At 43.5% G+C, this 24,430-nt stretch overlaps 1 protein-coding gene across 2 annotated transcripts in view; it reads left to right on the top strand.

Annotated features, from left to right (window-relative positions):
• LOC122716172 (diacylglycerol O-acyltransferase 1) overlaps window positions 1–24,430 on the top strand; it is a 93,111-nt gene that overhangs the window by 3,721 nt on the left and 64,960 nt on the right. For both annotated transcript variants that reach the window (XM_043939020.1, XM_043939021.1), the window contains 2 exons: window positions 7,747–7,875; window positions 15,356–15,450. In XM_043939020.1, the coding sequence (XP_043794955.1) occupies window positions 7,747–7,875; window positions 15,356–15,450 (224 nt within the window). The remainder of the gene's footprint in view (window positions 1–7,746; window positions 7,876–15,355; window positions 15,451–24,430) is intronic.

Raw genomic sequence — 24,430 nt, 5'->3', positions numbered from 1 at the left:
ACGTAGATATCGCGAAACCAAGTGCGTTTCTGCAATCGGAATCGCTAATCAAAGAATCCTGGTAGCGTTTTCTGGTAAAATAGCGTGGAAAAGCTAACTCTCGTTAATATTTCTCCGTAAACAAAAAGGGAGGGTCGACGGGCTGGAGAATCCGGAGCAGTGGGCAAATTCCATTTGTTCAGATTTATGAAGTTTCGCGCGCGCATGCGGCTTTAATATCTATCCGCCGTGGAAAAAAATTTAATCAAGTCCCCTGGTCTAATCGAGCGCGCGATCAAAAATTAATGCGTTAAAAACAGGATTAAATCTGGAGAAGTATTACGAGTAAAAAAAAAAAAAAAAAANTTGACGTATTTCTAGTAAAAAAAAAAAAAAAAAAAAAAAAAAAAACTAAAGATTACGGGGTTTTTCGTTAGGATTTTAGAGGCGGGGCAGGATCAAGGAGAATGATGTTGCAAATAGCATTTCGTGAAAAAAAGAAAGAAAAGAGAAGGGAAAGAGAAAGAGAGCGAGAGAGAAAAACAAAAATAAACGTAACCACTTGGCGCAGTGGTCATTTCGTGCAAGCAAACGTTAATTAGCCAGACGAGACAAACACTGGTCGTGGGTTGATGATGCCAGAGGCACTTTATTTCAGAACATATCCTTCCGGCAAGCTCTGTTTTATTAGCGAGAGGGGTCAGCTAGCGAAAAAACAGCGAAATCTTGTCCCCCCTTTGACATGTTATAATGACCTGCAAACAAGAATCCGCTTTTTTTTTTTTCCATTCCACCTTTCCTCTCCAGGAAGGAACACTTTTTCTATCTTCAGTTGTTTCCTCTCCCCATCTTCGCGCCCCTCCGTTTTCTTCTACCGAGGGATCGTCCATTATGCCGGAGAATCAGAGATGGCACACCACTCCTCCGTCTCTTAAACAAACGAACCCTACTGTATTTACCCGTTCCGTGTTTGCCAGATACTTCTTGTTTTCGCCAACTTTGCAATTAGGCGCGAAGCGCGTCTGGGTTCGTTGGACGCGGTGAATATCGAATGATCCTACCTTATCCACCCCTTTTGGTCGAAGGAACTCGCACGGAAAGCTATGTCTACCTCGTACGATCTTTCAATCCCAGATTGATTTTAAAGTTTCCGTTTACACGATCGCTCGACTCCGACGAACAGCCCGCGCTCTCTCTCGCCCTGTTTACTCCCAAATTGAATCTAATTCTCCACGACTTTCCCTCCCGGAATGAACACCAAACGGAGCACCAAAAATCCTGTCCATAATATATTCATCCAATCTTCTTTTCGCCGGGTGGAGGGGGAAAAAGTTTGTTATTTTCACCGGTGACACGGTGATTTGTAATTACGCGTTACACGTAATTACGCGTTAGACGTCCGTCGTCGGGGAATGTGATTAACGTCCGTTACCAACATTTTTTCCAATATCTCTGTCTGCACCCTGAAATGACGCGCTCAAGGGCAATAATGATCCGGTAATATGAAATCGAACGAGAGACGGGTAACAACGATATCCCAGCTTTTTCTTCTCCATTTTTCCCCTCTCCCCATATATCGATCCCTCCTCGAGTATTATCAGTCTCCGAGTATTATCAGTCTCACGAGCCATCCTTGCTCCATGGATGGATAATATTTCCGCAACAGATTCTAACCGTTGGACTGTTCTCGGCCAGTTCCCAAGCTCGATATTCGAATCGCTAGTAATTTCGTACGAATGTATTATACGAGGGTGTAGGACTAGTGTGTAGAAGAGAGAGAAAGAGAGAGAGAGGTTGGTAATCATTTGGCGGATTTTCTCTTATATCTATCCTCCTCGATGTACGTGCGAATAATCATCATCCAGTGTTACGGTATCGAACGACTGCGGCGAAGGGAACGCGCGAAGATTTTCCTCGAGGATTTTAATTTGCCGTTCATCCATTCATCCACATTCATCATCACCATCCCCACCGCCTGGTATCATTATCACAAGCCTCGGAATAAACATTCTTCTCGTAGCTTGGAGCGTCAGGTATCAAAAAAAAAAAAAAAAAAAAAAAAAAGAAGAAAAGAAAAAAAAAAGAAAAAAAGGTTGGAATACTTAGGAGCAACGTTTCGACGACCTTTTCATCAAAATTTCCCTCTATGCCTCTTCTTCTTTTTCGCGCGAAAAACGTTTTATTCGTTTTTCTACCAGGTGTTTCGACTGTTCTTTCTTTCCTTTTTCTCTCTCTCTTTTTTTTTTTTTGTGAATTCTACTCCAGCCGGGCAAAAACTTTTTAATCTTCCTCATCGGACCGGAGGACTGGACGTCGCGGAACCGACCGTCGTTTCGGCTGACGCGACTTCGAAACGAATGAGGATTAACGGTATTGTGCTGTCAATCCAGACGTCGCTTTCTAGTTTCCCCTTATTTCCTCCCTTTTCATCCACCACCACCCTTTTCTTCGCGAAAGATTGCGGCCGCTGGTGTCGAATCTCTCGCGCGCGTGAAATCAGCCGGAAGAACAATGGAAAGCGATTACGTGGACGGAAAAGGGAGCCGGAGCGTCGGATTAGGCACGAAGACGATTGCGGTTTTTCCAGGGCTGGGAATCCGGTGTTGCCCCATACGAGCTCTCCATCCTCAACTCGAACACCCTAGAAATCGTTCGTTCGCGGAATCGAATGCTCGTCGAAATCGATTATCGGAAACGGGGAAGGAAACAAGGGAAGGCCGTAATCGTCTGATTTAGAATTAAAAACTTCCATTTCACTTCACGCGAAATGATAGACTCTAAATGTTATTCGTCGTAGTTAAAATTCCATTCGAATTCGACAACGAAATTTATGCATCGAACCCGTCCTCGTTGAAGCCCGTGAAATCGAGAAAGAAAAAAGAAAACAAATCGTCAGTAGAGGGAAATTATCGTCAAAGTTCTTAACCCGACTTTCTTCCTTGGCCAACGAGGAATTCCTGTTTTCAACGATCCGTGGCTGCCTGCCTCACAACAAGTAAGAGATGGCCCCGATGAACGCCGAGGTTCATCGTGAACGGTCGGAATGCAACGGCGAAAGTTAGGGGATGCGAGAGCACGAAGCGACGATAAAACAGGCGGACGGACAGGGGGCATGATGGAAGATGGAACGGTCTTCCGGTAATCGATTCCGGTATGCTTCCAAGTTGGAAGAAGAATAAGGCGAGGAGACGAACGGAAGGAAGGGGAGGTAAACGAAAAGCGGGTTGGCAAGAAGACCTGTTTAAAACGCCATTTAATTTTCCTTCATGAATCATTTAGAGTATTCTTCTACCCCTCCCCTGCCCTCCCTTATTGCCGGTTCCCTTTCATTCCGCTCCCGATTCCGCCCAGTGGCGGATGCCTGAGCGGCAAGTTTCCCTCCTCATTACACGGGTAATATATGTATATCCGTCTATCGTTTAAATATTCACGAGGGGGTTCCGGTGTCGGGTAGATTCGCGAGGCAGATACAGGGAGAGTCTTACGAACTCCCTTTCGCCCGTCCTTTCCTCCCATTCTACGCCCTCCAGTCTTGCCTCTTTTTTCCTCTTCCCTCCTTCTCCCATCTCTCCCGTGTCCGCCCTTGTACGTACAACTGGCTCTCCCGTCTTCCGCATCCGTCGGGGACTGACTTCGAGAACAGCTAAGGGGGATGGAAGAGAAACACGAGTGCCATCCTGCCTTTTGTGGATCCTCTCCTTTCCCTGCCTCTCTCGCGTTTCGAGATCGCGTCAAGTGTTGCTGTACCAGTTTTTGGCGAGACGCGGTAGACGGTAGTTCATTTATAGTTTGCGAGATAAAAATATACAGGATATGTTCTGCTAGTAAGATTCTAGAGCTAGTAAGGTTGAGGTATACGGAATGCTCGAGAAGAATCTTTTATAAATATCGAATGACTCCTCTCCTCTCTTACGCTCTCCCCTCTTACGAATATTATTTGCGATATAACTTTTATAAAGATTCGTAGAGACTCGAGATGGTAGTGGAAATTATTCAGATTTTTTTTTTTTTTTTCAATTTTACGATTCGCGTCAACGAATATATCGAAATCATCGTTTCAAGGAGGAGGGAAGATCTTTTTTTTTATTATTATTAGTTTCAAAATCGATCCTATGATCCGGGGATAATCTTTTGGCATCCTTTCAATTCGTATAATGGAGACGGCGATGTTAACAGCGCGTAATATACTTTTCCCGGACTCAATCGGTTTAGAAAGTAGCCGTTGGACCTTGTTCCCTTATCGCGAAGGATTACGAGCGGATAACCGTGACTCGGATCATCACACGCGTGTCTCGTAATGGTACTTTTGTTGTCAAAATGTTGTCGGCCATTAACTTTACGATTCACCGTGCATTAAATGTAGATCTCGAATTAAAATTATGCGCGAAAGGGTGCGCGCATAATTTCACATCTCGAATCTACGAGTCTTTATAAAAGTTATATCGCAAATAATATAGAGAAAGTAATAAAATGATGACCTTCGTGCCGAATATTAATTGGATAGAATTACAATCGTTACTGATATCGTTATTAGCTCTAATCATGAAGCGCATCGGTGTTCCATAGTTTTAACGAGCATGTAATTATCCGTATAACGATACGAGATTTTCGAATTAAACTTGCTTTGTCACGGAATAAGGATAAAAAGAAAAACAAAAAAAAAAAAAAAAGAAAAAAAAATCGAGTCGTACTATAGGTTTACAACGTATTTATTAATGCAATGCTTTTTCCGTCGAATATCGATTTTTCGTGGGAGATCGCGTTTGAAGCGAGGAAAAATGGAAAATCGAGAGACAAGGGAAAGCGATTCGAGATTTTCGAACGGTCTACGCGGATCGCAAAAACCTTCCTAGACTCGGACCATTACTCGGACCATAGCACGGTCGGATAATTATACCAAAAGAAAATAAAAAAGTTGGCCGTTTCGTTTTGGTGTACCACGCGAAAAAACGCGTTTTCGTTCTTTATTTCGTTTCGTGCCACCGGTATGCACCGATTATTCCCTCCCCTTTCCATCGTTGTTTTCACGCCTGTACGCCGCGTGTCTACCAGGATGGAGAATTTTTTCCACCGCAAGTTCTCTAATCTGGGTAACAACGATCGGCTACATTTTTAAATCAGTGATTATTAATGTTACGATTTTTAACGTTGTCCTTTCATTTATATGTTTCGCAATAGGCGTATAATCTTCCATATCCTGTACATTAATTTTCCAAATTATGCAACGACGTTTTATTTATTAGATTATCTCTTTTCGATTTTTCTTCGATTATAAACCGAATTGAAACGATGTAGATCCGATAAAAAAAAAAAAAGATCATTGGCGTCCGCCAAATCAGACAGGAATGAATTTTAACGTCGATGTCATTTTGCGAACTCAATTTGCATACGATAGGGAAGAAAACGAACATAATATCCCCTCGTAAACGAGACATTATTGGCAAAAATTAAACCGCGTTACAACGATATCTCTGGTTATCGAAAAATTCGCCACTTCGTTTCGTATCTAGAATAAAAAAAAAAAAACCGGATAACTGGTTTCCTTTCAACGATAAGAAATGAACCAGATATCGGTCCGTTCAAAAGCAGCAATAATATGCAAACTAAAGCAGACGATAACTTGTAATCTTCTCGGATTAATGAGATAAATCTGAGATAAATCTCTGATATCTCGTATCGAGATGCTGAGACATTTCTCCTCCTCCGAATCACGCGAAGAATTTTTATTCGGAATATAATCATTGTTTCAATTACAAAAGAATTGTTCAATCAGAAAAATTATAAAAAAAAAAAAAGAATTCAATCGCTAACCCAAACATTGAATAACTTTTACTCGCGTTTATCGAGAATTCCCACAGAGGCGACTAACATCCATGAATATTAAACGCGATCGTAATCGCGGCCGTGTGTTGAATTATTTCGTCACAATTAAAAGACAAGCAACGACAGTTGTTGGACCGTTTAAGATCACGAACAACCTCGTAACCTCGTGCAAGTCCCCGAGGCGTAGCCAAACCGTGTGCAAGATCCTGTAAAGATCGTTGACGCGTTTATTGCCCTACTCCCCCCGGTGTTCCTCGGCCAAGTTGGTCGCGACACTTGGAACACCCGGTACAATGGCCACACTCATGCATATGGAAGTCGGCCGTGACACGTCTGCATCCTGCCATGCAGGCCAGTATCAGAAGTGTGAGATAGCTCTTCCTGTACGGGCCTCGGCCCGGCCCCTGCTGGCTTTATCGCGCCTCTATTAATTACCGCGATCTGCCATAAATTCAGAATAATAGTTAGGATTTACTCGAGACAGTGGCCAGGTTAAACGATCACATTAAATGCACATGGTCGCGGGGAAATAAGGGACTTCTCGGTCAGATAATTACGAGGAACAAACGGTATATTTCAGAGCAAAGGGTTTCCTTCCTTCCACCGTCTTTAATCTTTCGCTTAGCTTCGTCAAGCCATTATCCCCGGAATCGTACAAGTTCCACGATATCGTAGCGATATCTTTCTTTATTTATTTTGTTTCGCTTCGTATTGTTCCATCGAGATTCGGTCGACTTGACTCCCGGGGGGATTGAACTCCTCTCTCTCTCTCTCTCTCTCTCTTCGATCGAGTTCCTCGTAGGATCCTCCCTTGTTAATACTTAAGACTGCGGCTTCCTGCGATGGCGGCTTAGAAGCCGTTCCAGTTTCAACCTTAATCGCGTCTTAATGAAAAAGGGAGGCAGAAAGTTGGTTGACGAAGATTGAAATTGAAACGTCCGCCGTTAGATTTTCGGGAGGAGGGAAAAGATCTTAAGGGATTCGGGGGAGGGGGAGGCGATTCCTGTGTGTATTCCACTTTTAAGCCGTGAACACCTCGCGCGCATTGTTTCGTCTCCCTAAATTCTCACACTCAGGCGAGCGCGTCTTATCCGGGAGAAGGAACAAGGGTCTCTTGAACGCTTTATGCTTCGAGACAAAACGCTTTTCAAAAGTTTACACGATGGTCCTTGTCGGCTCTTGTCGTCACTCCCGCTCGCCGAGAGATGATACCAGTAGTCCGTGGAAGCCGATTACTCGGGTTCACCCGGTGTATTATCTTGGCGAGAGAGATACCTAAGACGGCCGAGAACCTTTTGTACTCGCGCAACTCGCCGCGATGTTGTATATGCCATTGAAATTTCATGAGATGGAGGACTGGTGTATTGTTAACATTGTCCACTTAATAGCCATAGAAGTTAGTCTCTCTCTCTCTCTCTCTCTCTCTCTCTCGTAGGCGAAACGGAATCTCGAATGTTTCGAGGCGCAACGACACGTCTTCCGTGTCGCTGTTCCACAGGATGGCGATATTCCTTCGAGGATGCGAGAGTAAAACTTATCCTTAATACGCTACGTCCGACATGGTCCGTTTCTACTAGCTTCAGATGGAATCCGTGTATATTTGCCGTGTATAAGGAGAAGAGAGAAGGACGATGAAGGATGATAGAGAGGAAGGGGAAATAAAAACGGGGGGAGATACGTAAGAAAGATACGGGGAGTGGATAGGAAGGGTAGAAAGAAATAAGAGAAGCTCGAACAAATGTTTTCAATACGTTGCATAAATCGCGTGTTTCTTCGTAAATTGAAATGGAAATGCATATAACCGTACGTACGGTATGGAAGCGGCTTTATTGTTCTCTTCTTATTCCACTGATATTTCTATGCTATCTTTCCTTCTTTATGTATCGCGGCCCGGATATCGATCGAGAATTTCTTTTAACCGTGGACCATCCTTTCTCCTTACAGATGTCATCGTCCTAGGGATAGTCTGTTCTCCTGGAGTTCGGGCTTCGACAACTTCACGGGATTCGTCAACTGGGGCTTCCTGTTGTTGGGCATCGGTGGAATCCGATTGCTTCTCGAAAATTTCATAAAGTAAGTATATATATATATATATATATATATTCGACATTCCTGATAAAACCGATATTTTACCGATCGTATTCGTTTCGAAGATTTGCGGTTCAAAGTCTACCAAAGATCGATAATACATTATAGATATCGTCGATTGAGAAAATCCGTGTATAATTTATATAAGATTTTTGATCAAGGAAGAAAGTAAGAGAGGCGCGTAGGAAAATTGGAAAAATTTTCGTCGTTCAATTATTCGTAACAATTTACCCGATTAGCCCGCTCGTTCCTTGCAATTTATCAAAGAAACCAATGTCATCTCGTGACACTGATGCTTTTATCCGCCGCAAAGATACCTGGAGCTTGGATTCGATGCGTCCCTCGGGTATTTTTTCGAATATACGCGCGAGAGGGGTTATCGAGGCGTAGACCTCTCGATCATGCGACTGGTCAATAGATGGAGGTTGAAAAACACGAAGGAAAAATCCATAAATGCGATGGTTCCACGCTCGGGCCACGTATATTGCCGTGAAGGGAGAAATATAAATTCGTCAACTTGGAGACTCGTATAACAAAAAAAAAAAGAACATTATTTTATATACAATTTTTATAATATAATTTATTTAAAGAAATAAGAATGATTCGATTAAATTTCAATTAAACCAAGTGGCAATTTTGAATAACGGGCGAATTTTTGGTTAATTAGCGAGCTGACCGACCGAACAAAAAGCCGGGAATATACAGGTTCGAGAGGTTTTTCGTGAATATTTTCACCTGGAAATTCGGGCGTCGAGGGCATGGAAACAAAAAAAAAAAAAAAAAAAATGGGGGGATCAATCAGATCGATAGTGAAAAATGAGATTTCCCCTGTCGTTTCGGGGGAACAATGTAGAATTCCTCGGTGGATCTATTGATGTCATTCTGATCGGAAATCAAAGTCACCTACGACAGCCTAATTTATTTCGATAACTACGTTATTATCGATGACCGTGCCAAAGCCTCGATAAAACCTTTGTTAACAAACGTTATTATCCGAGATACACGGACGTTGCATTAATCAACATGTAAAAGCCGGAATATAATTCACGTTTATTAATATGTTAATCAAACTTCCGGTTGAGACATTAACATTCGCGTTTCTAAAATTCCGTTTCCGGAATCTACTCTACTCCCTTCGAATCGAATTGTACAGGATTTATTTTTCGGGGACGCGACTTGGCGAATCCAATAGTAGATATCCATCGGCCGAGGATACGGAAATGAATGGGGGCTGTCTGAAAATTAATTAATTTATGAACAGGTTGAAAGAAAATCCTTATTGCCGGGCGTTGATTAAAATTAACGGGGAGTCGGATCTCTCGGCCACGCGACGAGACAAAATCTTTCTCTCCCCCCCTTCCCTCCTCCTCCTCCTTTACCAATTTTCTGGCCGTTGAATGGAGAGAAGGGCAAAGTACAAGCTCGGCCCATGAATAATTTCAACGAGATTTTTATCGCCGTTGTAAACTCTCGGGGCCCAGGGATTCGCCAGCTCCTGGGAGCGCGTAACAGAAATTTATCACGCTCGTTAAGCGTGGAAAAACTTTCGAAAGAAACTTTCGCGACGTAATTGCTCGGGTTAGTCTCGAACCGTTCTTTTCTTTTTTTTTTTTTCAAACAAAATCCGCGGATGATCGCTCGAAGGATATTTTCCCGAACGAAAGATCGAAGAAGATTGCACGCGTGACAAGGTGGAGAGAATCTAGTCCTCTCGAGTTCGGCCGCAATCTTTGGCCAACGTTATTCCTCGACGATAACTATTTTTTTTTCGAAATTCGCGTTTACTGCTCGTCGAAACGGAAAAATGGAAAATTTCTTTGTGAACGAACGAGGACGGTTCGATCGTTCAAGAAAGAAGATTGTCTTAATGGGAAATAAAAATTGTCTTGTTTGAAGAGGATGGGATAAAAAAAGAAAAGGGATAAAATAAGATAGGATTAAAGTAGGAAGTTGTTGCACCCTTCTCTTCCAAGGATTACCATCTATTTAGAAGTCTGAGGAACTTTCTTGAAGGGGGAGGAGGGGACTGACTTGCTTAGGAAGTGTCGAAATAGTTTGAGATAGTTTGCTCGATTCGAAAGTAGGGTAGGCTTCTCGGTTCGTGATAAACTGGGTCTAAAACGTCTTTATTTACGACTTTTATAAAGAAGAGACTATCCTCTATAAGATGTAAATCGCATTGCTATTTTAGTATCCTCGGTATCCTAGTTTTCGAGAATTGTTTTTCGTAAAAAGATTCTGCGTTGATAATGAAAATTGGACAATCATTTTCATTCTATTTTTTTTATTAATCTTTTTTTTTTTTTAATTATTTTTTTATTAATCTTCTCATTCTATTTCGATTAATTATTATCAACTTTGCGAATTATTATCACGGTGTGAATTGAATTCGTAAGAAATCTGCCCTTGTTCCGCGTGGATGGAAGAAAAGATGGTTCGTTCGTCGAGTCAAGGGAATGGAACAAGGCGAGTAACGCGATTTCATGGGGATCGAGATTAATCGACGCGGAGGAAGGACGGGGGAAGAGAGAAGGTTGAAGCTCGGAAGAGACACGACGGTAAGAGAGTGGGGGAGGACGTTTCTCCGCCAAGTGAAAAAAAAAAAAAAAAGTACGAGAAGGAGAACTCAATTAATCGGACTCCCGGCGAAGGATTCTGGTTCTATCGATAAAAGTCCGTGGAAAGGTTTGGGAGATAGAGGGACAGAGAGAGTATCGAACTTTCCTACCCCACTTTCCCCTTTCCCCTTTCCCGTTCGAGAAACTTTTTGAAAGATCTTCTAATAATTTATGCACTTAAACTGCAACTGTTCGAAGCTTGGCGCAATTCTTAATGGGTCGAGTTTACCGGGACACGATTCGCGAAACCGTGAAGATGGGATCAAACGGCGAAATAAGGCGAGCCTTTTCCTCTCTCTGTTCAACATACCTCGCGGAAATTGGTAAATTCAGGCAGGATCAAAGCAAATTTTCAATAAAAACTCGTCGATCGAGCTCGTCCAACGGAATTATCAGCGAACGCTAATACATTAAGAGAAGATTAAACAGATTCTTCTTCTTCATCTTCTTGCCTTCTTATCCGTTCTTCGATACCGATTCCTTCCCCCGTGAATTCTTCCCTCGTGATTTTAAAATTTAAAATTATCGTATCGGATTGGAAAAAAAAAAATACCGCGTAAAAATCTGGCAAAAACACGGACAAAACGAGGGAGGGGGGAAAAAAAAGAAAGGTATATTTAAAAGCTAGCCGATAACAAATACCCTTGAATAACAAGGGAGAAAGCACAGGGGAGGATCTCCGATCAAGTTTCACCCATTATTTTTCGAAGCTACGCCGCCGAGTTTCATATTCGGGAGGAACGATTACACGATGTCCGGCTTTGGAAAATTTTCAACGATTCGATATCGGTTCCGTCGCGGAGGGACGCGCCATCCTGGATTCATCGTGTGTCACGTTCAACCCCTCCCTCCGCCCCCTTCTATTTTGCGATTTTCGCAAGGATTCACGTGATGCCGAGAAATAAAACTCGTCCACCGTTGATCCGGATTACAACGGAGAATCCTCGAAACTGTACCGTTACTCGGTATTACCGAGCGCGAAAAAATGGTATTAGAGTCCGTTTCCGGCATCGCGGCGCAGCTTCGTCGTTTTCACCCTACCCATCCTCCTCGCGTCTTTGATCCATCGATATCGATATTCCCGCTCCGTAAATCAATCATCGAAACCTGAGAGATTTCGAAATTGTATTTCTTTCGTATCCCCCCCGTGACCCCCGTGCGCGGTCAGATTTATTTCCAAGCAGCTTAGAACATTGCATTCTCGCTCGCAGGAAGAGTAACTCAAATTGTTACCGCGTGAAATAAGTTTACTTTATTCGAGTTTGGCCTCGAAGTATAAGTGTTCTTTAGGTTTGTTTTAAGAGGATTTATTCAGGTTTATGTATATATATATATATGTTATGAACGTGGCACGTCGAAGGGAAAATTGATTTGTAAGAATCTTTCATTTCTAGTTTTATTAGGTCGCAATTAGGAGCAAACGGCGCTACGATTTCGATCGAGTCGTATTATATTTTCTATATTCGTCTCGCTTAATCCACGTTGACAAGTCGATTACGATACAACTCGTCGCCGCTTCGCGGGTATGCATTTGAGTCTAATTGAGGATACTGCTGTCGGTTGTTTACGCCGGGCTGGATGCACATCCCGCCCAGCACTTTAATCCGATTAACGATACCGCGGAAAGTGATTTAAACTGACAGATTGCACGGGTAAACCTTTGTACTCGTAATCGGATCGTGCCAATTACACTATGAACTTGAAATTCCATTAGATGATCGTGCCCTGCCACGCGGAATTCAGGTCACCGGATTCTACCCCCTAAACGAGCTTTTAAATCGTATTAATGACGGCGTATCGGATGCCCATACAGGTCACTGATCTTGCGCCTCGTTGTGCCCTCTCTCCGTGAGGAGGCGTCGGAGTCTCTCTCTTTTTTCTCTCTCCTATTTTTTTTTTTTTTTTTTTTTTTTTAACAGCTCGTTCGATCGCGCGCACACCGGGAATCGACTGTTTCGATGGGAGAGAAAATATTGCGCTCGCCCCTGATTGACGGTTTACACGAGAAGCCGGTACACCTGGCCGGTTAATGCGTATCGATGCGCCTTCGCTCATTTACAGCTCGATCGCGTAAACCATCGAATCGCCGAGCCGTGCCGCGGCAGCCGGCCATTTTCTTTAGACCAACGGATAAAACGGTAACAACGCGAACGTGCTCGCCGGGTGTCGTTGCGAGATAAACTCCTACTACTCTTCTACGCTTGTTTATTAATATTTAACATCCATTCACGATCGCGTTTTTTTTATACCAAGAAACGTAACTCTTTCAACTTCGAGCAATCGTCCTTGTCTCTCTCTCTGTCTCTCTCTCTCTCGTCATCTTCTTCCAGGCTCCGCTCAGCTCGAGCAATCGCTCCATTTCTCGATCGCGATCGTCTTCACATATCCATCTTCGTCCCCCTTTCGTGGATCGACGTGGAATCGACGTGGATTTTTATCGTGACGCTGTATTAACGAAGTTGGACGAGGAAAGAACGGGTGCGGATTTAACGGGCACGGCCGGATCAGAACGACTATTCTCGTTTCGGGAGAAGAAATTTAATATCGTTCCCGTTTCACGCCTTGGATCGATGAATTTCGATATCCAACTCCGATATCCAACTCCGAGTTCTCGCCGTTTCGGTTTGCTTTATCGGGCTTATCTGGAATAAACAACCACCGGCCATCCTACTTTTGATAAATCCAATAAAGTTTTACACCGAGAACGTGTATATATATCCGCGAGGCTGCACCAGTAGCCCAGTTGATTGCAACTTTTGTGTGTAGATGATCCGGTTCACCAAGAATGGAGGCGGAACGTGAACCAGGATGACTTTTTCAAATAGAATATATATATATATATATAAAGAGAGAGTGTTTGAAGGATGGAAGTGTATCCGAACTCGTTCCAGCCGGATATCGATTCACGTTCTTTCTTATCGAACGTGACTTGCAGGATCTATTTCGAGAAATGTTTATCTATGTATCATTATATATATATAATACAAATATCTTCTTATCTCAATGTTTGCACATAGTTTTTTTTACTAGTAATCGAATAGTAAGAATAATATTTTGCAAATTATATTACGTACTTCTATGACGAGAAACAGATTGTAGATGAGAAAGAATATCGATAGTTGGGCCAGAGAATCGATGAAAACGATACGCTTCTAATCCAACGTATTCTCATTCGAATCTGCCCCCAATGATAACCTCCATTTTTTACTTCCATTGTTAGCTTCCATACCATAAAAATAGATATTTCATAACTCGTGCTAAATTCTTACGAATTCTCTCGACGAAAGGTCCATTTTTCGCATAATTTTTTGTACCATTCCGCGGTTCAAAAATAAAAAAAAAAAAATAAAAAAAAAAAGGAAAATGGTTCGATTAAAATTCTACGATTCGCAAAACACGTCGATCCGCGCCCCCGTAAATGTTTTCGATGTTTTGCCATTCTTTCTCGGTGTAGTATCGGTAAAGCGCTTCCGGTGCGATGCGTGCCGTTGCCTTCGCGGCTTCGCGTGTTTCATTTACATCGCAAAAAGGAATTAACTCGTATTAACCGCGGTCAATCCGTGGATTAGACGCGCGCGTATATCGATTTTTCCTCCCGGCAAAGTGTTTAACAATTCAATCGGTGAAACTGCACCGAGGATACACGGCCCCGGTATTCTAACCGAGCCGGTGATTCAGCGGCCGGTAATATAAGGGGATTGATGCTCCCTTTCGAATCACTTTCGCGTGGAACGAGCGGTTGGTTACTATATATATATATATATATATATACGCGCAGCGTAGCTATCAATTATAAACGTTTGATTTTTCCGTTCTCGCTCTTCAATTATCACGGCCTGCGTCAACGTGACTGATTGCGTTTGTGCCGACAAAAAGCGTTGCGGCGAGGACGAGAATGGGAGGAGGAGGGTTGGCGGTGGACCAGTGGGAGAGAAAAAGAGAAACGAATCGCGATCGCGTCCCAATAAATATCGTGTACCCAGCGGATGTCGAGACCGCGCCCACTTCAAATACTTTAATTACTTCTCCTATAAGCCTCGTTCATCATCGTTAGCCGACGCGTTCGACCCGAAGCCATTAGTGTCGGTTACTATCCCCTTTGACCTCTCCCTCTCTCTCTTTTTTTTTTCTTCTTCGATAGTCGGCCACCGAATGTAGTTCGTTTGTCTTCCGTGATCGGCAGCGGTCGTGTGCAACAAACGTTTGTGATGGGTCGGATTGATACGATGGCGAGCGATAAATCTCGTTCTCGATATAGAGGTAGGTGTATATAAAAATTGGTCGGGATTGGTCGGCCTCGATTCGTGCACTGCGAGTCGTTTTTCTCCCCGGATGTGAAAATATGTTTAATAGACAGCGAGGTAGCTTGACGGATGATTTACGCGAGGAAATTCGAGTGGCGTTTTCGCGTAATCGAATTTGAGCAGGAAGAGATTCGCTCCATGGTATACTCGAACACTCCTGTTTTAGAATTTTAAAAGAGGCGAACACGGGGAGGCGACGTTTATTTGCCCGGGGAAAGAACAAAGGGGAATTGGAACGGACCCCCTTCGTGACTTTTTACTCGACCCTTTCACCCTTCGTTCCTTCACCCTTCTTTTTTTTTTTCTCTCTCTCTCTTTTTTCAAGGACTCGCGAAGAGCATCGCGTCGAAGACAGACGTTAATAACGGGACGCCTTTGCCCCTCGACCCGTGTCGCGATGTAGACACCCGGTTCACGCGACTTGGAAGATAAAATTGGAAGAGCGAGGGAGGGGGTGGATGGTAATAACGAACGGGGCGTTTCCCGCTCCTCCTCGCTTTCCCACGAGCGTTTACGTGGCTTTTCTCTTTTGTTCTGCTATAGGTACGGGATCAGAGTGGATCCGTGGCAATGGTTTCTGTTTCTAAGCGGCACGTACGAAGGTGGCGAGGAGCATCCCTCGATTCTGCTCATCATATGTAAGTTCTTTGATCTTTAATCACTATTGTATTTTTCTTGAAACTCTTGGGAGGTTGGAGAGGAATTGGAAATCGAATATTATAATTCATCCATTCAAAAAGAAAAAAAAAAGAGAAAAATTAGTAGAAATTGCATACACAAATTCGGCAACGTTCCTCGTAATTCCCTCCCATTCGTATTTTACCCAAACGACAAACGTGACTTTCCTCGAGAATGCGAGGATGGAGGCGTGTTACGGAAAAGTGAGCCGTCGTAAAAAGGTAATATGTGCCAGGAACGCGGGCAAAAACTGCTAATTTAAATGTAAAAGTAATTAGCGTGTGACTCGTTGTTGGACATTCCAGTGGTAACGCGCCGTCCCATGACCGCGTACGATTGCTCGCTAAATTTCAAGGATATCTCGCCCCATAATTCTCCAAGGCATGTTCCAACGCGTTTATCGTAATCTTGTCGGCGCTTTCAGAGACAAAGGAGGAGCCAAATGGAGGATGCATCGACAGTGATCTTAGATGAATTCGAATTTATCGCGAAACGGTTGCTTCGAAACCTCGACGTTTAAACCGTTTAGACCTAAAAGAGACGAGATTCAGCGCGGCAAAGTGGCGGTACGCGTAAATTTCGTCGCTCTACCGGAACGGCCTTTGGAAATTTCTCTCTCTACGCATTGTTCTTTTATCGGTGCACTCGCGGTTATCCGCGTTTTCATTTGGAACCACGATATTTCGTTGGCGCGGCGGAATCGTGAATGTTTGGTTTCCGCCTTCCCTTCCCGTGAAAAATCGAATTGGCTCGATTCATATGTCCGAAAATTTTCACGAGATGCGACGTTAAGGATATCCGTGGAATTTTTTTATTCAAATTTCTGGACGAGATTTTTCAAATATATACGTTTCAGTTAAAAACAATCGTTCTATCGATAGATTATATTTAAAATTCGCACGAACTTGTAGTTTCAGATAGTTCTTGGAAGATTACAAACGAAACAAACATTGAGATAAACATCGGATTCGGATTCGATAATCTCCACCTCGAGGTAATAATTTAATCCAAAGACCGTGTTTACGTTCGAAAGGTTTGTCCCGATGTGTCTTCTCGCCGTGACAAATAATATCCACTCAGTGATTCGTCCCGAGTCATTTCACTTCTTCAAACTTCCCTTCCCCCGAAGCGAGTCTCGGTTTAATCCAATTTATCGACAACCTGTACACCGTTGTTAATTTTCTGGACGCAGCCGGCCGTGTTGGAATTCGCACGGGTTGGGCGTGTCGACTCGCTCGATTAACGGGTGTACAAGGTTTCGAATATTCGATCGGTTGGAGGGGGGTCCGACACAACAAGTAGCGAGTGACCTAGTAAAACCTCGTCGTCCCCGAGTTGCGCCAATTTGCCTATACTCCGCAACTCTCAAGGCTAATTATCCTTGCGATTAGGCAGCGAAATTAATTTCTCTCCGTGAGAAACTTTCCCTGTGTGAGTTGCTTTTCCAAAGAACCTCCGGCGCCCGATTCGACGGACTTGGCTACGGGGGAGACCTGGAGGGACCTCTCCTCGATGCTTCGCCAACGTCTCTCGGTGAATACGCGTTTAAACTCTCGTAAACTGCGCCGCCTGCGTTGCTGCGAGCCGCCCGTCCGCGTGCTAGCTTGCGAATCGTGTACGCGCACAGGGTCGCAGAGGCTGCGAAATAACGGCAGAGGGTGTCTGCGAGGGAGGGAGAAGCTTTGGCTCGCATTATTTACGCGCGAGGGAAGGTAATGCTCGTAGGGAATGGGCTGTGGTTAATAGCTCTCGTATTTTAGAATATTCGTTGCGTGCCACCCCTTCTTTCCTTCCTCCCCTTAACCGCTCCTCCCCAATCTTACTTTCTTCTTCCTTCTTTCTTCTTTTTGTACCTCGGCTCCCCGGCTCCGCTCGAGCGAATACACACCCCTCGACCGTGTTGCCTTCTATTCCTCGTAGGTAGGTAGGTAGGTAGGTAGGTCATAATAATTTTCACGGCTCCTGTACGGCCTGGCCTCGCCGAGATTGCTTTTTAAACGGCGCCCCGCCAGAAATTCTCTTCCTCCGAAGTTCGCGGCTCGCTCTTTCGCGATTAGGGAATTAATTATTCCGTGGACGTCACGAAGCGCGAATTATACCGTTTAAATGGCTGACCTCCGTGATTTATTCCCGGATCGCTCGCGTTGATTAGCCTTCCTACACACTTCGTCCCCTCGCTTTCTAACCGTTTTTTCTCGCCCCCTCCTCTCTCCTTTCCGCTTTTAATTAATCTCTTCGAAGTTGAGACCGGAGACGAAGAGGTTGACAGTTTTACTGAGAAAGACGAATTTCACGGTACTGTTTGCCGCACGGCCTCCTCTCGTCTCGATCTTCCAGTTTCACCTCCTTGAATTTGAGTTTCCTCGATCCGTTTGGAACGATCGCTAAAATTATCTGATAAAGGCATGACGACGAAACGTTAATTGTAAGCTTTACAGCTTTACAGCGGCCGATAAAACTTCAAACAGTGGTGAATCGATGTCGAGTGGATAGAGGGGATGCGACGTTATTTCGTAAAAATTTCCAACCGGTTGTACTGTAAATCTGTTTTTCTTCTCCGGTGGTGGTTCACTGGTCGTGCAAACAACCAGCGTACATTGTACCGCGGTTTGTTTCTATTTTTCGAGAAATTCGAGAGCATCCTCGGTGTCGAGGGAAACGAAACACAGACCTTGCATTAAGGATATAATTGAATTCCGTTGAAAAAACCCAACTGCGATAAAACTGTCCACGTTCGTACGTTACTTTCCTCGGACTCGCATATTCCTGCCTCGAAGAAACTGCGCAACTTTAACTCGTTGGAGAACGCTGGAGAATGGCGGAGGAGAGAGAAAGAGAGAGAAAGAGGAGGGAAAAAGAGACGAGAGAGAATAGACGCACTTTCGCGACCTTCCACCTCCTCGCGTTTCTTTCGAAGGAAACGCTTCGGCCACCTACGCCCGAGAGTCCGTTTTGATGGTTTTGCGAAAGTTTCGGAACGGCAAGTTTCGAGAAACTTGGAGTTGACTGTAATTCAATGCTCTCGAGTGACGTAACGAGTCAAGTGCAAATATAAAAGGGTGTAACAAGCAAACGATTATGATCTTGCTTCCGAATCTTTGTTGCGTTAACTGTATGGAGAGGGAAATAGATTTAAAATAAATCTCGCTTGAGAAACTCGTGATTTTATAAAAATATAGATTGTATCTCCTTGATATTATCTATCTATAAAAATTTCGTTAATTTCGGAACAGGTTATATATCTTTAAAGAATATTGTGTAAGAGTGATAACAAATTGAAATTCGTGAGGTAAACACAGCTCGGGAAAATACCAAGTTTTTCTTCCCTCTTTTTTTTTTTTTTTTTCTTTTTTAATACGCGAGAGCCCGATCTTCGAGGCCAAGATTTTAGATTCGATTTCACGAGCGAAACTCGCGCTTCTTTCGTCCAAAGCTTTAAATCAATCTGTCTTAAGTAAACTCCAATCAATTGCTTAAACGTTTCGAGATTCTCGCATACACCCCCGCGATTCTTATCCCCGACTCTCGCTAATGGATAAAACATTTCCAAGGAGTGGAAGAGTTTTCGGATTAAACAAAAATCAAGAGGATTTAAATTAAAAATCAACGCGATTTAAATTAAGCTGGAAATGGACGCCGGAACAAAGACAAATTGATACACGAAATCGATAATTCTTCCATGATTCGCGATGCGAGTGACCCGGATTGGTTATCGAGTTCGCGGCAATCCGTGCGCGAAAAATCCAAGTAATTATCACGCGGTATAAGCCGCGCTCGTAGCAGATTTCTTTTTTTTTTTTTTTTTTTTTTTTTTTNNNNTTTTTTTTTTTTTTTTTGCCACAACCCTCGAAGGAGAATTGACGGCCATCGATGCCGCCATCGAACCCAGGGATACGGGCCATTGAAATTTATCTGCAGTCGCGGTGGCCTGATAAAAATTCATCGGGTTGAAAACGGCGTTGGGAACGTCATTAGTCGATCTAAAGTTTGAAAAGCACCTGAAAAGCCGCCATTCGGAGAAATAATTCGGCACTTTTTTTTTTTCTCCCCTCTCTCTTTTTCTCTCCCCATGACTCCCCCGTTAACGATCGTCGTCGTTACCAAACGATGCCCTCTATGAAACAATCGGTCGGTCCGGCGAAAAGTTGGACTCTATTCCGCGCGATGTAGCGATTCGGGTGGAGGGGAATCGCTTTCAAATCGAATTATTGGTCGGATAACTTTCCTCGTTGATGTAGCTACGCGGAAAGGAAAGTCGGCGAGAGTTGCTCTGGGGATGGAGGTAGAAGAAGAAGAAGAAGAAGAAGAAGAAGAAGAAGAAGAGGAAGAGGAAGAGGAAGAGGAAGAGGAATAAAGGAGAGGAAAACAGCTGGCAGGTAACAGTGGTTATTCCTGGTCCTGGAGGGATGGTTAAACTTCTTCCAAATAATTGACGTGGAATGGAAAAATTTTTTCGACCTCGGTTAATTGGAACAAAAAGGGCCGTAATGAAATTCCATATCGGGAGGATATGGGGGAGGGGGGATAAAGGTAAGAAAAAAGAGGGATGCCGATGGCGAATCTCCGCGGGTCGATTTTATTTCTCCTTGACGCGCGAGCGTAGAGCATGGTCAATTCCAACCGCGTCACGTATACGTCGTGCTCGTGCTCGCAACGGCGTGAAAATCGTGGAAACAGATTTTCACGCCGATACCGGGGAAATTCATGGAAAGCCCGGTTCGCTCGTGTTAGAGGCGGCGAGATATGGAAACGGTAGAGACGCGGTGCGAATCCACGTATGAATTACTTAATCCACTGCCTATACATGGCTCAGGGTATAATAATCGAATTAAATGCGAGATTGCGCCTGCGAAAAGGCTTTCACGCATCCACCGTCCGTGCATCCGTATTTTGCAATATCTATCGTGGTCGATGTAGCCGGCTAAATGCCATCGGAAACACTTGTCGACTTCGCATTACGCCGCTTGCCTTTCCGGATCGAAATGCAATTAGTTACATTTCGTTTGTAATTTAATTTTATTTATATACGTAAGAGGGATGTTTTTAATTTTGCGCCAAGTCGAAACGAATACGCGTTTACATTTACCATTTAACGAGTAACGTGTTTGTTTAAAAAAAAGAGAAAGAGAGAGAGAGAGAGAGAGAGAGAGAGAGAGAGAGAGAGAGAGAGAGATGTTCAAAGGATTCGTAGTAACAGAATGGAGCTTTGATTCTGCAAAGTCTTTTCACGGTATTTTTCACGCCCGGTTAGTTAAACAAATTTCTACTTTTTTTTTGTTCAAAATGTATTTCGGATCCGAAAATATTCAGTGATCCGAAAGACAGAATTCGGATAAAGAGAACGAATAGGAACACCTTTTTTTCTCCCCTCCCTTTTTTTTTTTTTTCTCTTTTGTTTAACATCTCCAACAATCTCGTTCCAACAACACTTTGCCAGTCGTGACACTTAATACCTGCCTGTCAAAAATTCCCATCGATATATACCACGGTTCATTAACTCGTTTTTACGTGTTAATCCCCGCGGCTACCGCAAAAATTACAGGGTAAATTGAAAAACACGGAGGTTCACGAACAACGTGTTGAACAATGATTACATCGCCGCCTGTATTTACATAATTCCAAGCAAACGCGTGGGACAAAATTTTACACTCTCCCCTCCCTCCCCCCCCCCAAGTTGGAGAGAAATCCATGGAAAGTTTCGTGTCTGCGGGTACATTGCGTGTCTTCAAAGCCGATCATTTCTATGGTGTTAGCATGCGTTTAATAGCGCCGTTAAACCGCGGGTATATTATACGCACGCCTTTACTCGTAATTCGTGCGCCGCTGCAAAGGGAAGCCTTAATTAGTACTCATAATTATTCGTAATTAGCACTCGGCGCCCCGCGGTTTAGGGCACTTGTGCGAACCTGTTCTGGTTGATGGTGACGCCGTGTTCCTCGCAATGGAGAAAAAGAAAGGAAGCGGGGGGAGGAGGGTGATGCGGGGCGAGGAGGGGAGGAAAAGGAAGGGGGAACGGGAGAAAGAGGGAAAAAGAAGCTACCGACTGAAAATCATTGCTTTCACTCCTCATCTCTCTCTCTCTCTCTCTCTCTCTCTCTCTCTCTCTCTCTCTCTCTCGAGTTCAAGCTAAGTATTTATATCTCGAGTACACCCCTTTTACTCTCCCCTGCGCGCCGCCTCTCTTCTATCTCGTTCTCTTTTTAGTTCCCAGGCCTCTTTTTCCACGCTATTCTTCTTCGTATATATCCTTGATCCTGAACCAAGCTCGCGCCATTCGAACGAAAGCTTTCGCTCGTGGGCTCGTGCGACTTTAACCCTCTGCTTTTCCATCCTCCCCAACATCGCGCACGAACGGACGGAGATTTATACGTTACAATTTAGAATCTCGACTCGAATATCGAAATCCCGGTATGGGTCTGGTCACGTTTCAGAAAAGCAGGTTACCTGCCTCGAGATCTCTGCTCACCATTATTCGATAATTCTCCATCATTTCAAAATATTTAATTAATAATTCTGACCCTTTTGAGGGAGGTGGGTGGCAATTTATCACGAACCACGGAATGATAAATTGCATTCGAATTGATAGAGTCCCCCGTGCGACTTGGACATAATTCATTCCACCGGATCCGGAGAATTAAACGGATATTATTAACGAGATTTTCGAAATTTCAGTGGATTGCGGTCGAAACTTGGCACGCGAGAATTCCGAATTATCTTACGTCGATATCCTCTACGAATCTCGATCCACTTTTCCTTTTTTTTTTAATCTATGTTTATCATACCTTTGCAAAGTATGATATTTATTTTTTTTTTATGCAAATCGTTCTCGCGACGTTATATAAATTTCAATCCCCGAATTATTAGAGAAAGGAGGCATGGACGAATGAAAATCTTTCTCTCTCTCTCTCTCTTTTTTTTTATTTTATGAAAAGTTTTATTAAAAACGACAGAATGTTGCCAACTCGATGTCGGGATATAATTAAAATTTGCCTGCTCGGATTTGATCTTATCCCACCGACCATCCCCTTAGTCCCGTTTCCGACAGCTGTGCTCTCGCGCCATCTCGGTCGACGGTTTTTCACGAATCCCACGTTCGTAACCAACCAAGCCGGTTGTCGTCGTTGCCCTCCTTCCAACTCCCAACCCGGACACTCGAGAAGATAGAAGAGACTTACCAAGGAAAAAGTAAAAGTCTTAATTAGCGACTGAGATCCGAGAGGTGCTCAGGAGTGGAGGTCGATTACCCTCCAGGCTCCGGACTACCACTGCTCATCTCGTCTCTGTCTTCTGTCCTTACGTCGAAAGGAAAAAGATAAAAGGAGAAATTTTCGCTCGTCCTACCGTCCCGATTAATTCTCTGAAAAATTTGATTCCGTTAATACGACGGATGACTCGTTAGAGAGCAAAATGCCGTGGCTCATTAGCAAATTTGCGGGAAGAATTTCGCTGCAAAACTCGAATATTCTTCTGCAACTCGAGATCGACAACAGACGGTATTTACGGGATAGTGGATCGTTCAGATTTTATATATATATATATCGAGCACGTATAAAGGAAAACAGATTATATATTTCCGACTGCCGTCTGCGATTTTTTTGCAACGCGATATTTAATAATGAACAATTATAAAAAAATTTATGGAAGCTAGTTATGCGATATTTGATTTACGAGCGTCGGTAATTGGCCGATATTGGGTTATTGCTTGGCGCGTATATGGGGGATGATTTTATTTAATCAGCCCTGGATAAAATGATACGCGGCGCTGTTCGGTTTCCTCTCGCGCCAATGTATTTACCGTCGGACACAATTATTCATTAAAATAACATGTCGCGCCTGTTTACGCGGGCGGATTTTTAGCAAGGTAGAAAATTTGATTTTATCTCGCGACCGTTACCCGCCATGAAAACAGAACCGTCGTTGGACGAACGTGGGGGGGGACTGGCTGCCGCTAAATTGCAACCGTAAACAACCGTATCGGGAAATATGTAACCAATTTCCTGTTAGCTTCGCAACATTAATTCGTCTCTGTGTATCGTTTGGCATATTTCGCGCGTTTGTCGTGCAAATGTTCGATTCCCTGTCTTTTTTTTCTTTTCTCTTTTTCTTTCTTTCTTTTTTTTTTTTTTTTTTTTTTTTTTTTTTTTTTTTTTTTTTTTTTTTTTTTTTTTTTTTTTTTTTCCAACATCGATGACGCTACAATGAATTCGTCGTCGAACAGATCAAAGAAAAGGTAGGCGGCGCGAGCGTCGACTCAATTATGCGAAACGCGCAACGTAAATTCGATAACTACGCGTTATGCAAATTCGCGTTGAAAATTCGCGTTCGACCCAGGTCGTATGGTTTCGTTCCGCCAATTTACGTCATTCTTTCGTTCTTTCTTTCTTTTCTCTTTCTTTTCTTCTTTTCTTTTTTTCTTTTTTTTTTTTATATCGCGTTTGTTAGAAGGTTATTGCTTCCATTTAATATCTACGTTTTCCCGGACGTCAATATAAACTTGTTTTATATTCCCTCTTTACCTTCAATTCTACTTTCTCCCTCCGGTTCCCTTCTTTTATTCACACTCGCCGGCAACGAACTCGATGGCAACGAAGATGGCCGGCTGTTCGTTCGCATGGAAAAACGGTCGGTATTTCGACGGGGAAAGGGGTTCCATTAATATCTATTAGCAAGCCGTACTTGACGTCACTCGGATTTTGTTCTTGTTCTCTCCTTTTCCGCGGCGTCCTTTCTCCTAGAGGAGGAGAATCGAAAGTAAAGAGGGTCTGGAAGAATCGGGGATTCGGTTGTTCCTTGAAATATGAGGAATCGTTTGTTCTCATTAACCAAGGACAGTGGAGGGATCGAGATGGCGATACGTCACTGCCACACGTTCCACCGATACGTTTTCTGAATTATCGATACGTCAACTGGATTTTAAAATTGCGGGTCGTGAACACTCCT

The sequence above is a fragment of the Apis laboriosa genome, unplaced genomic scaffold (assembly GCF_014066325.1).
Source record: "Apis laboriosa isolate Shangri-la unplaced genomic scaffold, ASM1406632v1 scaffold42_cov153, whole genome shotgun sequence".
Taxonomy (NCBI): domain Eukaryota; kingdom Metazoa; phylum Arthropoda; class Insecta; order Hymenoptera; family Apidae; genus Apis; species Apis laboriosa.
The sequence above is the reverse complement of the archived record's forward strand: the minus strand, read 5'-3'. Positions and strand labels throughout refer to the sequence as shown.